General features: G+C 38.0%; 1 protein-coding gene across 1 annotated transcript in view; it reads right to left on the bottom strand.

The window, feature by feature from the left end:
- The window catches only part of CCDC171 (coiled-coil domain containing 171), a 281,370-nt gene that overhangs the window by 139,238 nt on the left and 126,243 nt on the right, over positions 1-15,889 (bottom strand). Inside the window, exons 15-16 of the mRNA XM_021715020.1 lie at positions 10,577-11,081; positions 9,346-9,462 (exon numbers count right to left, since the gene is read on the bottom strand). Of these exons, the coding sequence (XP_021570695.1) occupies positions 9,346-9,462; positions 10,577-11,081 (622 nt within the window). The remainder of the gene's footprint in view (positions 1-9,345; positions 9,463-10,576; positions 11,082-15,889) is intronic.

The following is a 15,889-nucleotide window of genomic DNA, read 5'->3' as shown; positions in this document are numbered from 1 at the left end:
CGCTCCGGCGATCCTTCCGCCTCAGCCTTCCAAGTAGCTGGAACTGCAGGCGCGCACTACCATGCCCAGCTAGTTTTTGATTTATTGTAGAGATGAGGTCTCGCCAAGTTGCCCAGGCGGGTCTCGAACCCGTGGGTTCAGGCAATTCACTCACCTCAGCCTCCCAAAGCGCTGGGATTACAGGCTGAGCCACTGAGCCCGGCATCCAGAATAAATTCTAAAGTTCTCATCATGGTGTAAAAGGATGCTACCCTTGCTATCTCTCTGACATCACTTTCTCCATCTTTCTCCCTCTATCAACTCTGAATCAGCACTTAGGCCTCCTTGCCATTGAGAACATCAAGCACTCTCCTTTGTCAATGTTTTTGTACTTCATCTTTCTCTGCTTAGAATGCCCCTTCCCCAGGTACCACTCCTCAGATACTCGAACGGCTCACTTCCTCAAGCAAAACATAGGCTTACAACCCTGCAATTCCAAGCCTAGTTACTTGCTCAAGAGAAATAAAAACAATATATCCGGCAAAAAGATATGCACATGAATGTTCCCATCAGCTTTGTCACAACAGTCAGAAGTAGAAACAATCCTAATGCCCATCAATAAATAACAAACTTTAAAACCATAGAATGAAATATTACTCAGCAACAAAAAGGAAACAATTACAGTCACAGGCAACACAGATGAATCTCAAAAGCATTAGGTTATTGTTCTCACTTTTTTTTAACTTATAAATTGTGTATTTTAAAGATGTGGGGTACAATTCATATTGTTCTCACTTATAAGTGGGTACTAAACATTGGGTACACACGGACATAAAGATGGAAACAACAGACACTGAGGACTCCAAGTGGGGAGAGGAGAGCAAGGGTTGAAAACTACCTACTGGGTACTTTGCTCACTCTCAAAGTATTACACAAGATATCGACGTAACAAACCTACCCATGTGCTCTCCAAATCTAAATTTTAAAAAATAATTCTTTTAAAACCTGAGAGAAGAAAAGAAAATATTGTGCTAAGTAGAAGAATCCAGACATTTTTTTAAAAATACATACTGCAAGTGTAGTAAGGAATCGGGCCTCACCGAAAGAGAATTTGGGTTTTTTCCCCAGTTCCTGACAGATAATAAGCTCTAAAACCTTGGAATTTCCGGTATGACTGGGGTGTTTTTTATATTCATGGTGGGCTCCCTAGGGCCACACCTGATAATTAACACTAATGAGATCATCCCTGTTGAGCATCCAATAGTTTATGCTAGCGAGGTGAGTCTGGTTAGGGGCTGGCCATGCCTGAAAGACCAATCATGTGATTAGAAGGTTGGGACTCTGAGCCATCTATCAGTCCAGACTTCAGGGAGAGGAAGGGAGCTATCGATTGAGTTCAACAATGTGGCCCACCATCCATTCACATGCCTAGATAATGAAACTTCAACTAAAAATCCTGGACATCGAAGCTCCAGTAAACTTCCTGGGTTGGTAAGACTCCATGCACAGCACCACACATCAGTGCTGGGAGAGTAACTTGCAGAGGACAAAAGGAGCTTCACATTTGGATCTTCCCAAGACCGTCCTATGCGTCACTTCCTTTGGTTGGTTCTAATTTGTTTCCGTCTTTTACCATGAACTAAATATGGCACTCTCCTGGGTTCTTTGACTTGTTCCAGAAAATTATCTAATGTGAAGGAGTCCATGGGGACCCCAATTTATAGTCAGCTAGTCTGAAGTTAAGGTGCCCTGGGGACCCATGAACCTACAGTGTCTGAAGTTAGGGCAGCTTTGTGGGGGCTGTTCTCTGTTCCTGCGAGGTTCAGCTAAATTCCTTTGTGTTATGTGACTCCATTTTTATGATATTCTCAAACAGAAAGAGCTAACGTGACAGAAAAGAGATCAGTGGTTGTCTTAGGCTAGGTAGAGGTGGGAGTGAGTGACTGTAAAACAGGTATATGCTTTCTCATATGCATTTTAATGTATATATTTCATTAAACTCATCAAATTTTACAGTGAAATGAGTACACTGTATTACATGTAAATTACATCCCAAAACATGTGACTTAAAAGGAAAAGACACAGAGTCCGATGTCTAATATTACTGAGAATGTTGTTCATTGGACACACTATATCCCTTTTTATTAAGAGCTGGAAAACAGTTTCCTGTCTAATCTTAGCACAGGAACATTTGTATTTTTCCTAAGTTTTGTTTTTTCTTTCATGACATCATTGGCAACTGAATCCTCAGACCCAAATTCGACTATGTTTGTAGGTCATCATAGTTGGCTTGTTTAATGTGATTCCTGGCTTGAATTTGCTTCTAACTTCATTTGCTTAAGTTTTATTGAACATTTTAGAATTAGCTGTAAGTTACCATAATTTTTTTCTAGAAAAAGATGAGGTTAAAAAATTCTACAAATATATGTTATGTTTTAGTATAGATTCGAAGGAAAAAAAATTTTTTTTTACAAAAACTTGAGAAGACAATAACTCTGTTGCTTTGTTAGACAGCATCTGAACAGACAACTCATCCATCTAAAAAAAGAGTTCAGGTTCTTAGAAGTTACCCAGAAGCTACCCATAAAGTGCAAAATGTGTTCAAGCCTCATCTATGGTTCCCAAAATTATTTTGACTTTGTACTTTATTTTAGACATGCATTTAAAAATACATTCCATAAAAGTTGTGACAGCCGGACTCGGTGGCTCAGCCTGCAATCCCAGCACTTTGGGAGGCCGAGGTGAGAGGACTGCCTGAGTCCCTGGGTTTGCGACCCGCCTGGGCAACTTGGCAAGGCCTCATCTCTACAATAAATAAAAAAATAAGCCGGGTGTGGTGGCACATGCCTGTAGTTCCGGCTCCTTGGAAGGCTGAGGCAGAAGGATTGCCGGAGCCCAGTAGGTCGAAGCTGCGGTGGCTGGGAGCAGCCACTGCACTCCAGTCTGGGGGACAGAGTGAGACTCCAACTCAAAAAAAAAAAAAAAAAAGTTGCGACAGAAAAATTTTACACAGTCATGAACACTTCCAGGGAAAAATTATTCAATTGGAAATTGTCCTTAAAAATTATGATAGGCAAAAAAATCTAATTTAAAAACAAAATATCTTTTCACTATAAAATTTTCAACTTTTCTATATGTTTGAAATTTTTTACTATAAAGTGTTTGAAAAAAAATGGGGAAATGTGAAAGTAATAACAAGAAGAGATCACAAATTTTTTTTTAAATTCTATAAATTAAATGAGTCTCCCCAAAATAGACACTACTAGTTGAAGCACCAGAAAGGACACATGGTCAGATTGTGATTGTTTCAATTCCAGATATGAGTGAAGTTACATAAACAACAAAATCTTCTAAGTCATCTCTTCTCTAACTTTACTGAGCATATGCATCACTTAAAGATCTTGTCAAAATGCAGATTCTGACTGAGTAAGGCTGCTGTGGGGTCTGAGATTATGCATTTGTAACACACAGTTCATAGACCACACTTGAAATAGCAAGACTCTTTTTATTATTTTTAGATTCAGTAAAGCCTTAATATATACTAATTACTACTTATTAATATAAATATACTTTCTAACTGCTTTGAACTTCCTAAGTATGACAACACAGGGTTAAGCTGAACACAACCTAGGCTTCTAAGTTTTGCCTAAAAGAGCTGCTATGACCTCTAGAAAGTTAATTCAAAGTATGCAATTTAAAAAGTTCTGAGTAGTACTAGCAGGGGCATATTTGAGTCATCTGTCTTCTAGATAATTAAGACACAATTATAGAGAAAATAGGTAACAAAATGCATTAACATTCTACTTATGTCCACCTACTCCTGTAAGTTTGTTCAGGAATATTTCAAAGCAAATCAGCACATCTGTTTCTGTCTTGGAAATTTTAGTCTGAACAAGTCATATCAAAAAGTTCAACTATCTAAAGAATTCTTTAGTCCATTTGCATAATGATTGATATCCCAACCCTCCAGTGGAAGTAACATTCTCCCCTGTTTGAGGTAAATGATCTCTTGCAGGCACACCATTTGGATATCAAGAAGAGGTAATTTATCTCAAGTGGGCGAACACTACAATGAAAGCAAGAAGGTTGCCACCTGTCCAGTATTTACAGAGGCAACATGGAAACTGGGTTCTCTGCCCACTGCCTATAAGTCCATCACCAAAGTTTAAGAAGATAGCAGGGTCAACCACCTTTAACACTTTCTGAGCAATGAATTTAAGCTACCATTACTGAACATCCAGTTTCATGAAAAGGAAAAAAGTAACGTCCTAGTGCCACTGAGACATCAGTGCGCCAGAAAGAGACAAAACAACAAACATTTATAGGACATTTACAAATGCAAAGGGCTTGGCTAAGCAAGTTACATTTATTCCTAATAACTCCACAACCCAGGAACTTTCATTAGTCAAATTTCATAAATGAGGATATTGATAGTGAAAGAGGATTAAGTAACTTGCTCAATTTCACACAGGAAGTAAGCAATGGAGCTCAGATTCAAATCTAGCATCCAAGTTCTTAATCGATACTTTTCCACATATTCAACCTGTTTAAGAATAAATGGTCTCTCCTAGATTAGTTAACAGGATGCATATAATTCAGAACTTAGTCTAAAAGATGAAAGTAATTCTTTTTTTAAACATTACTTACTGAATTTTTTTACCTTAGAACAAAGATAATACCAGATGCAAAAAAGGGGGGATTCTATTGACTACATTGATTAGTTGATCCAATCCATCTACAAACCTTCCCTTCTCTTTTGCCAACTTCTAGCTAACCAGGATTTCTCCCCACCCTTTTTTTAAAGCAAATATCACTTATTACATCCACCTCTATGTCCCTCCATTATAAAAAGAAAACTGGTCAATGCAGAAAAGTTGAAAAAAAAAATTCATGGAAGAACAATGATAGCAAAAAACAAAAAATATTTTCCTGTCACTGAGGTCATTCAGGAATAGTTACTGTTAACATTCGTATATGCTCTTATGTGTCCTGCCAGCGTATTTTTTCCACCTATCCATCCACCCTTCCACTCACTTACCCACCAAAAGTAACAAACTATGTCAGTAATAACCAGCTAGGGATAACCACATGATCCAGTTCAGATCAATTAAACAAGAACAGAAGGCTGCTGGGTGGGCTTTGAGGAACGCTTTTTACCTTCCTAATATAAAGGGATATATTCAGCAGTCACAAGTCTTCACATTTTCAACAACTTTCTTGAGATATAATTAACACCATACAATTCACCCATTTAAAAGTACACAAATCAATGGTGTTAGTATATTCACAAACTTGTGCAACCATCACCACAATCAATTGTATAACATTTTTATCACCCCAAAAGAAAGTCCATATCCATTAGCAATCACTTCCTATACTCCTTAACCCCTTCCCTAGGCAACCAATGATCTACTTTCTGTCTCTAGATTTGCCTGCTCTGGACATCTCAAATAAATGGAATCTTATGAAACGTGGGCTTTTGTGACTGGCTTCTTTTACTTGGGTAATGTTCTCAGGGATCATCCATGTTGTAGCACACAGAAGTACTTTCTTTCTTTTTAGGAACTAATAATATCTCATCATTTGGATATCTATCCATTGGTCAGTTGATAGACATTTGGGTTTTTTTTGACTGTTATACATAATGCTGCTATGAACATTTGCGATCAAGTTTTTGTATGAAACTATGTTTTCATTTCTCTTGGACATTTTCCTAGAAGTGAAGTTGCTGGCTCATATGATAACTCTGTTTAACATTTTAAGGAACTGTCAGACACTTTTCCAAAGCAGATGTATCATTTTCATTCCCACCAACAAAGTATGAATGCCTTCACATTTTGCCCTTCCCTTTTCCTTCCTGGAAAAACAGTCCTGATGCCAGAAAGTAGAGTAGCCAGCTTAAAACTAGGAGGCACAAACATGAAGGTGCTAAGGATGACAGAAAGAAAAATAGTCTGGGTTTCTACTTACCTCTAGACTTCCTGTTATTGGGGAGGAAAAATCCCTATTTGATTAAGCTCTTATAAGCAAGGTCTTCTAACAGTTATAAAAAAGGCGAATCTCTGACCTCCTAAACATGCAATGTCATTCTATCCAGAGGAAGAAATTTCTTCTTGATCTTTATATACTAATATGGTACATAGATACTATATATACCATCTTTTTAAAAGTTACGGTTGTATATGATATGCAAATTATTTTGAAATTTTAAGATAAACCAATGTTTTCATTTTATCTATTCTCAATTTTTTAAATTATTCATTATTATTCAATTAATGCAATAGATATTAACAATGACCAATATCTGAACTAAGCAAAATAAGCAAACTAGTCAACAAAGATTCTCCTACTAGCTTTTCAAATAAATTCACTTAGGCTTTAAATTATTCTCTGAGATAGGTAATGCTACTATTCCCATTTTATAGAAAAAGAAACTGAGGCACAGAGAATTTAAGTAACTTGCCCAAGGTCACACAGCTAGAGTCTGAACTAGTAAAGTCAGGTAGAATTCCTGCCTAACTGTAAGGTGTCGGTACCCCTCCTCTTATACAGTACCTTGGCAATTTTAAGATAGAAAATTAATAATTAATAGCTTGAAAACATATAAAGTTATATAGGTGTAAGTGAGTGTGTGTGTGTCTTCTAATGTTACACACTACTTTCACAGTGAGCTGAGTGGTCAGGGAACAACTATTTTTTTAGCACCCTCTACATGCCAGGCAATATACACAGTGTTCAACAAGTATTGTCTCTTTAAATCCCCATAACAGCCAGGAAGAAGACACTGTCCTCATTTATAGGTAAAGAATCTGAGACCCAATAAAGTTAAATAACTTACCCAATTCTGCACAATTGATAACTAGCATATTTGGGTACAAAAATCAAATCTTCTTTGTTCAAGCCTAATCCTCTCTCTACTCGACAAAAATGTTTACCCATTTAGGTTATCCATAGACTTAAATTGTAAACTCTACATGACCATATAAGCTCTTACAGCTTTATATTTGTTAGTCTCAGCCTTTTCTGTTGATAATCTGTCATCTGCTTTAACTGTCTGAAATATGTGCCTATCTTTTCTGCTAAAATACCTGAAATTTCTACTACTAAAATATACTCAAAAATAAAAACACATGACCTGGAAAAGACATTAAGTGAATCCCTCATCACGTTTGAAGAAATTACTCTAAAAGTTCAGATGGTCAAGTTATCTTCACAGAAGATCCACATTAACCATTTTTTATTAGAACAATGATATTCAATTACCTATCTGTTGGGACCATACCCTTTCCAATACCCCTCATGACGCTGATACAGCAATTGTTCTCTCCCTCTCAGTAACAATCATGTACTCTCCCCTAAGAAGTGTTCTTAGTCAACATTTAAACACTTCCCTAAAAATAAGATATCCTGAACTTGCTATTACCTCAAGTTATTAAAGGCACAGCCAGGTCTAACATAAAAGAAAGTTCTGTTCTTAGATATAGGCAAGCACTTAGACACCACTCTTGGTCTACTCTTGAGAAGTCTTTTTTTTTTCTTGTAGAGATGAGGTCTTGCCAAGTTGCCCAGGCTGATCTCGAACCTGTGGGCTCAGGCAATCCTCTCACCTCAGCCTCCCAAAGTGCTGGGATTATAGGCATGAGCCACCACACCCAGCTGTAAGTCTTATCTATACATATTATCATCAGGGTCTTAATCGTTGTGTCAATATTTTCACCTTAAAAATGTTGCAAGGGGACAATTTTGTAATGTGCTCATGGGGGATTACTATTTTATAGAACCTCTATAATATGACCCCATGCCAATTATATACCGTTCTTCCAATATTAATAAAATACAATATACCTGCTATTAATTACCCTCCATAAGCCAGGCCTGTTAGGCATGGAGTTTAATTCTCATCTCTTTAATGTCCACTGTTCCCATTCTAGGCTTAGTTCCACCTCTATAACTCTTCTTAACCCATGCTCAACATCGAAATGTCATCTCTCCACTCTTACTGTCAATGCAGCCCTCCCTATACTCATAAGCTCATACTGAGCTGCACCGTCTATGGATTCTTGTAACACTGAAAGCCTACACTTCCTCATCCCATTCTTGATTACATTCTGCCTAAAGTTGCTCTTGAGTGGTCATTCTTGTTCTGCAACCACTGGGCATGTTTTTTAGAGGGTCAGACCTATTCACATATTTTTCGTTTCTCTCCTAGAATATTTATATAGCACAGTGATTTTTTTTTAAATAAACAATATAAACAAGACTATAGCTTTTAAAAATCTACTTTTAAGTATCCTCATACCTACAAAGAATCTCGCTAATACAAGCCATCTGTTTATTAAACTAAATCCAAAAACTATTATCACCCTCTTTCAAGAATGTTAGTTTTGCTTTAAAGTAATAATATCAAAATTCTTAAAATTAATTTAGACTTTTATTTCAGACTCCAAACCCAGTAGATTGGGGTTTTACCAATACCTTAAATATGCATATTGCTTTGCTTACCACATCAATGGCCACAATCTGAAGGTAATCTTTAAGTCATAAGTTTCCCACTGCAAGTGTCTAGGCTCAGATATTTAAAATCACAATGAACAATCTGTATTTACATAGGTGAACTCTCTAAAAAATTAAGTTGATTCCTAAATTATCATTTCATTTATGCTTACAACTTTTCATTAAACAGGCAAGTCTTAACAAGTCCATTCCACTATTTTAACTATCAACGCGTCTGAAATGACCTATAATTAGTCCAGCTAGTTTCCATTGAACCTGTCACACAAACATAGCAAGCACTCTAAATCATTAAAAAATAAACTTGAATTTTAAATCTTTGTTAATCACTAATTATAGGTGGTTCCACACTTGAAAGAAAGGAACAGACTATTCAAATCAATTCTATCCAAAATAAATTAGAAAAAATAAAAACCTATCACCAAATGAGAGAGAAAAATTTTCTACTAGCTCAGTTATGACTCAAGCTTATGAAATTTGCAGCCAGAAATAGAAATGAAGCAAGGCCAAAACATATGAAAGAACACTGCCAGGATTACTCAATAAAAAGCTAATGATGAGGTTTCCATAGGAAAAACAGATCACAAAGGAAAAAAAATATATACATGATGGATACATTCACCAAGAAATATCACTAATTTCCCCATAAGTAAAGACAAAATTAGCCATCAAAATTTACATTAATGTACTACATCATTAAATATAGATTTAACAATCTCTCTGTGACTCAATAAAATAAAGATAAGAATAAATACACGTTCTTCCAAGATGGTTTATTAGAATTTGCACCATAAAGAATTTCCGGACATTTGCTTTGAAATGTATTTTGTAAGGACACAAAAGAGGAACTCATACCTGTCTTACTAATGACTTCTTGCAATTCCGTCATAGAACTGACGATCGCTGCAAGAAGGTCAGAACTGGTGAGCCAACCCAGTGCTTGTAAACAACGTAACTGCTCCTTCTGATGTTCTGCGAAAAGAGAAAAAAGTCCACGATAAAATTCTACAAAAATTTATTAAAGTCTATATTTAACATTTGTAGCAGCATTCAGCTATTTAGGAAACAGATCAAACACTCTATGCAGAACCTTGCCTCGTGCAGAAAAATCTATCAGAAATGTTAGATTTGATCGACCTAATTTATGAGTAACCATTAACTGATACTTAAAAGAGAGAGAAAAAGAAATTTTCTTTAGTCTTACTTAAATTATTAATAGTCTGCTTTAAGTTAAAAATTTAATCCATTGTTTCTTCAGAATAGTCAAGCATTTTTAGTCAGCTGGAAACTTCACATTTTTTCTTTCTTCAAAAGATTTTTAACTTTCATCATTTTATATTGATCCATAGAAAGCAAAAAAAATTATACAGATACTTTTAAATAGGGCCAGGCTTGGGACTGACATAACTGAAAGATCACTGTATAAATTTTTTACTGCAAAGTAGGACTCGGTGGCTCAGCCTGTAATCCCGCGCTTTGGGAGGCTGAGGTGAGTGGACTGCCTGAGCCCGCGGGTTCGAGACCCGCTGGGGCAACTTGGCGAGCCCTCATCTCTACAATAAATCAAAAAAACAGCCGGGCATGGTAGCACGTGCCTGTAATTCCGGCTACTCGGAAGGCTGAGGCGGAAGAATCGCCGGAGCCCAGTGGGTCGAGGTTGCAGTGGCCAGGAGCGGCCACTGCACTCCACTCTGGGCGACAGAGTGAGACTCCAACTCAAAAAAAAAAAAGAAAAAAATTTTTTTACTGCAAAAAGAGGATTCAAATATCCTAAAGCTGGACAATGTTGATTATATGTATGTATGTATATATATATATATATATAGAGAGAGAGAGAGAGAGAGAGAGAGAGAGAGAGCGCAATACTTTATATTTTAATCTGTTTAAAACAAAAAAATCAAGGCCTACTTTATATAAAAATACACACTTATCCATATACACACATCTATCTACAAACGTATGGAACAATGTTATATTATTTGACATATTACATGATTTTTTAAAGTTTTTGCCTAATAGCCAAGCATATCCATACTGTATTTCATGAATATGCAACTTAGATTTTTAAAAGCACAAATTATCTTACTTGGATTTTTATGCTTGTTTTTGGGCTCTCCTGTACACACCAGCATGCCTATGCCTTCTTTGAAACTTTCCATCCAAGTAAAAAGAGAGGCACATGATTGACCCAAAATTTTGAGTCTGTTTGCTGCCAAAATTGCAATAGCACCTTTCCGGAATATACGTATCAGTCCTTTGAATGGTTTTCTCTTTATTTTGGCTTCCTCTTGCTTCTTTTCCTCTACAGTGGACAAAGCCTGGGCTAGAGTTCTAATTTCCAATTTGAACAACTCAAAGGTGCTCACTTGCTCCTGGAGAAAATCTCTCTGTGTAGATAAGGCACATGATCGGCTATAGAGAGGATATAAGGCACCAGCCATCAATGCACAGGCAGCCAGCAATGATGTCTGCTCCCTTTGAGTCTGGGATGACATATTTTTGAATTGTGAATTCTCAAGAAGCAACTGTTCGTGTGACTTCTCAATACGGTTCAATTTTTCCATATTTTTTTCAGCAATTTCTTGAAATTTCTGTAAGAGAAGTCAAATAAATCTGATCATGAAATAAACAGGTATCAAGTAATATCCCTTTATACAAAGAAAATAAGCTTTTGCTGACAACTACTTCTTCTTATTCAAAAGATACATGTTCTAACATCTCCAAAACGTACATAAGACAGATAGGGCAACAGTGAGCCAAACAGCTTAAACCTGAATATGCACACTAAAGCTTTACATACAGTAGAACTCATATATTTAAGAGTATTTCATGAACTTCCTATACACATACAGAAATACACAAATTCAGAAAAGAAAAATATGCCTTCTCTGTATAATTTCTTTTCTTCCATTCCTCACTAACTTTTCTCTCCTCCATTTAAACAGAAATTACACTACCATTAAAGACTTTCCTATATGTAAAAAAGACTTTACTTTTTGCCAAAATAAGCAAAGGGTTAAATCAAGGATACAATAAACAGCACTGGCCATTAGGTATGTATTGCACGGGAAAGGACTGTCTCTCAGAGCACTCCCTTATTTCAGCTTCCTTCTTATCTCCCTAAGACAGAAAGCACACACAGCGCAGTTTCAGTAGCGGGAGGAAATACGAATTGTGAGCTGGGTCTCAAGCAGCTCTCTGATCCTTTTTGCCTAGTCAAGGTGCTTACAATCCAAAACTTAACTTGAAATAAAAAGAAATTTTAACTGTAGGAACCACATTTTAATCACTAGAAAATAAACTGGCTTGCTGTGAAATCTTACAACCAATCATTAAGAAACTGCCGAGACGGAGAGTCATTATACTTCTAAAATGAAAAAACTAACAACTAGATCAGATACAAAGAATCAAGAAGTAGGGTGGCTTTGGATTCTCAACAGCTACGCAGGAAACAAGAAAACAATGTAGCACTGACTCCATATCTAAATGACAAAAGTCTTCAACTTTCGCTTCTACATCCAAGTATGAGTACAAGATAATGTCTTCTTCAGAAATACACTATCTCAAAAAACTTATCTCTCTTGCCCACTTTCTCAAGAAGGTGCTGAAGGATATGTTCTACCAAAGGCCAGAGTAAACCAAGAAAAATGAAGACACATTATACAGAAAACTGGAGATGCAGCACATGAGGGAAGCAAAAGGAGACCTCGGGAGAACTCCTTGCATCAGAGGGCAACCAATCTGGACTAGAACAGAGCATCTCAAAAGACAGTCACAGTGAGGGCTGTCACCACCAAGATCCCAGCAGCTGTTAATGTAAGAACAGAATGTCTAGGAAATAAAAAGAGGAAACAGAAAAAAACAAAACAAAACAAAAACCTGCTGAGATAAAGAACAAAATGTAGAAGATACATGATCCCAATTTCCTTTACTATTCACTTGTCACTCGATAAACATGTAGTGATTACTCACTAAATTCCATGTGCTGGGAAAACAGACAAGTCAATGAGTGTGGTGTGATACTATGCTAGAGCACAAAAGGGCGCTTAAACAAGAAGAGTTGACCGGCTTTTGGAGCAACAGGACAATTAAAGGACAAGTGGGGCCGGGCTCGGTGGCTCAGCCTATAATCCCGCGCCTTTGGGGGCTAAGGTGAGTGAATTGCCTGAGCCCGCCGGTTTGTGACCCGCCTGGGCAGGCGAGACCTCATCTCTACAGTAAAATCAAAAAATGAGCTGGGCGTGGTAGCGTGCGCCTGCAATTCCGGCTACTCGGAAGGCTGAGGCGGAAGGATCGCCGGAGCCCAGCAGGTCGAGGCTGCGGTGGCCGGGAGCGGCCACTGCACTCCAGTCTGGGCGACAGAGTGAGACTCCAACTCAAAAAAAAAAAAAAAAAAAGGACAAGTGGGAGTGAAGTACACAATGAAGAACAATAAAAAATAACTCTCAAAAAACCTATTCCGCCAGCAAGGAGGCTAGACAAGCTACCCTATAATAATTTAATCTAACCCCTAAAAACAATGGTGACTTAACAGCTTCAGTTGGACTTTCCTTAACCAGGTGAGTTGCCATGCCCTGACCACAGGCCCCTTTCTTTTTAAAAGTAGGCCGGATGAGTTCAATTTTATTAGGAGAGTCATTCAGAGACAGAGAAATATTACACTCTGTATCTGTGTACTAAAGTGAAGTACTGTCTTCTTCATGAGAAAACTCTTTTGGGGACGGGAAGAAAAATATTTATCTTCACATCATTGGTTTAGACTGTACTATGTGTAAAACGTAATGTTGATCTTTGGGAGAAGTTTGTGGTGAGTGTGTGTCTCAGTCAAGAGTTGCCCACCGAACAACTAGAAAATTCAAAAGGCGCTTCTAAAATTTACACTGCCAGGAAGGCCTCAAAAGAGATTAACTTGGAGCAAATTGTACAAACTCAAGACTTAGATATCAAAGGCTAACACGGGCAGTGCTGATAGGCAGCAGCCAAAAGACTTCAAACTTGTACAAACGTACAGCTGAGGAAAATCAATCTTGAGCCAAAACCAAGCCTGAGGCTTCCCAAAGGTAGGTGGCTGGTAGATGGGATCCTCAGGCACAGACCTGAGGAGACAAGAGTAAGGCACACATACAAGAAGGCTGCTCTCAGAAGGACTCGACTTCCTGGATGCTTTCCTTTGGGCAGGGGAAAAACTGTACTTTAGACAAAGGTTTTAACCGTTTCTACAACACACTTTAATCCTCTGTTTACTCCAACACTTTCTCTAAGTCTGACCCAGTCATACCTAGGTGGACTGCTTGGAAGCGGATGTGAAATGACCTTGTTAAGGCAGGCAAACGAGGAAAACTGACACTTCGGTGGTAGCTGGAAAAAGCAGGAAGACTCGCACGTGAAAAAGTAAGAGCCAGAACACAGGATAATATGCTCTAAGGAATGCAAATAACTCAGAATCCCTGAAGAATTGAGAGGACTGATGGAAATTTGAGAAGCAGATAGATGACTGAGGGCGTATGTGCTATGTTATAAGGAAGGAACTTCAACTTTATCTGGAAAACGATCCAGTAAAATCCTGGAACAGTCGCTATACTCAGTACATGGGTAAGAGAATCGGAAACGTAATGAAGACTGCCGGGCACAGCAGTAGAGTTGGGGAGTGGGGGTGTTGGTGGGAGGAGTGAAAGGAGAGTCGATGGAAACCACGAAGGGCAATTCCATATTCTCACCAAAATCAATTCCACCTGAACATCTAGAGGAAAAAAGGAAAATTATAGAAAACCTGAGGAAATAAAAGAAGCAAGCTAGCAATAGCTAGGTAAGTGAGAATAAAGGTGAAGCTCGATGTCTCAGGCAGAAGTGTGCTTTCAACAAAAATTATACACAAAATTACAACCAAAATTGGCTATGTGGATATAGGCAGACATAGAAATGGAGATCTTAATAATGGAGAAATACCCAAGGCATTCTTACCATGTTCAGGAGCAAGGAACGGGTGCCCAGTGAAATCAAGTAACGAAAAGTCATCAGAGATATAAAAATTGGCAATAGGCTGGACACGGTGGCTCATGCCCATAATTCCAGCACTTTGGGAGGCCAAGGTGAGAGGACTACCTGAGCTCACGGGTCCAAAACCAGCCTGGGTAACTTGGTGAGACCTCATCTCTACAATAAATCAAAAAATTAGCTGGACGTGGTGGCACATGCCTATAGTTCCAGCTACATGGAAGACTGGGCTGGAAGGCTCACTGGAGTCCAGCAGGTTGAGGTTACAGTGGCTGAGAGCATGCCACTGCACACCAGCCTGGGCGACAGAGTGAGACTGCGACTCAAAAATAAATAAATAAATGTTTTTAAAAATTGGCAATAAGAAGTAAAGCTATCTCTATTTGCAGAAAAATTGACAGTAAATCTAGATATACCAAAATATCCGATGATATAGTTAACTGAAGCAGTAAAAAAGTCAGCAAGTGTGAAAACAAATAAAATTAATATACAAAAAAATCAATAGCCTTTTTGTTCAGGGCAGCCTTATTCACAATGACCAAAAGATAGAATAAGACACCAGTGCCTAACAGGTGATGACTGCATTAATCAACCATAAAAGGTAAAGTACCAACACATGATACAACATAAGTGAATGTTAAAAACATTATGCTAAGTTAAAGAACCAGACACAAAAGGCCACATATGTAATATTTCATTTATATTACATGTACAGAATATGAAATTTTATAGAGACAAAATACATGTGTGGATGCCAAGGGCTGGGGGGAAGATGAAATAAGGAGTAACTTGCTTAACGGGTACAGAGTTTCTGCTTGGGGTAAAGAAAAACTTCTGGAGCTAAATAGTGGTGATGGTTGCGCAACATTGCGGATGCATTGAATGCCACTCAACTGCATATTTTTTAAATAGTTAAAATGGTAAATTCTATGTTATGTGTATTTTACCACAATGTATAATATCAACTGCCAGCCGGGATTGGTGGCTAGTATCTATAATCCCAGCACTTTGGGAGGTCAAGGTGGGAAACTGCTTAAGCCCAGGAGTTTGAGATCAGTCTGGGAAACATGGCGAGACCTCATCTCTACAAAAAAATAAAAAATTAGCCAGGCATGGTAGCATATACCTGCAGTCTCACCTACTAGAGAGGCTGAGGTGGGAGGATTGCTTGAGTCCAGGAGTTTGAGGCTGCAGTAAGCCACAATCGTGCCAGTGCACTCCAGCCTGGGTGACAGAGTGAGACTCAGGAAAAAAAAAAAAATCAACTGCCTTTAAGCAAGTAAATAACAACAAAGAAGACAATGGAAGAAATAACCCATTTATAATTCCATAATTTAAAAGACAGAATAAGCCGGGCTCGGTGGCTCAGCCTGTAATCCCACACTTTGGGAGGCCGAGGTGAGTG

This window comes from Carlito syrichta, unplaced genomic scaffold (genome assembly GCF_000164805.1).
Source record: "Carlito syrichta isolate Samal-C Ts95f unplaced genomic scaffold, Tarsius_syrichta-2.0.1 Scaffold306565, whole genome shotgun sequence".
NCBI classification, from domain to species: domain Eukaryota; kingdom Metazoa; phylum Chordata; class Mammalia; order Primates; family Tarsiidae; genus Carlito; species Carlito syrichta.
Note: the sequence above shows the minus strand (reverse complement) of the source record. Positions and strands in the feature narration are given on the sequence as shown.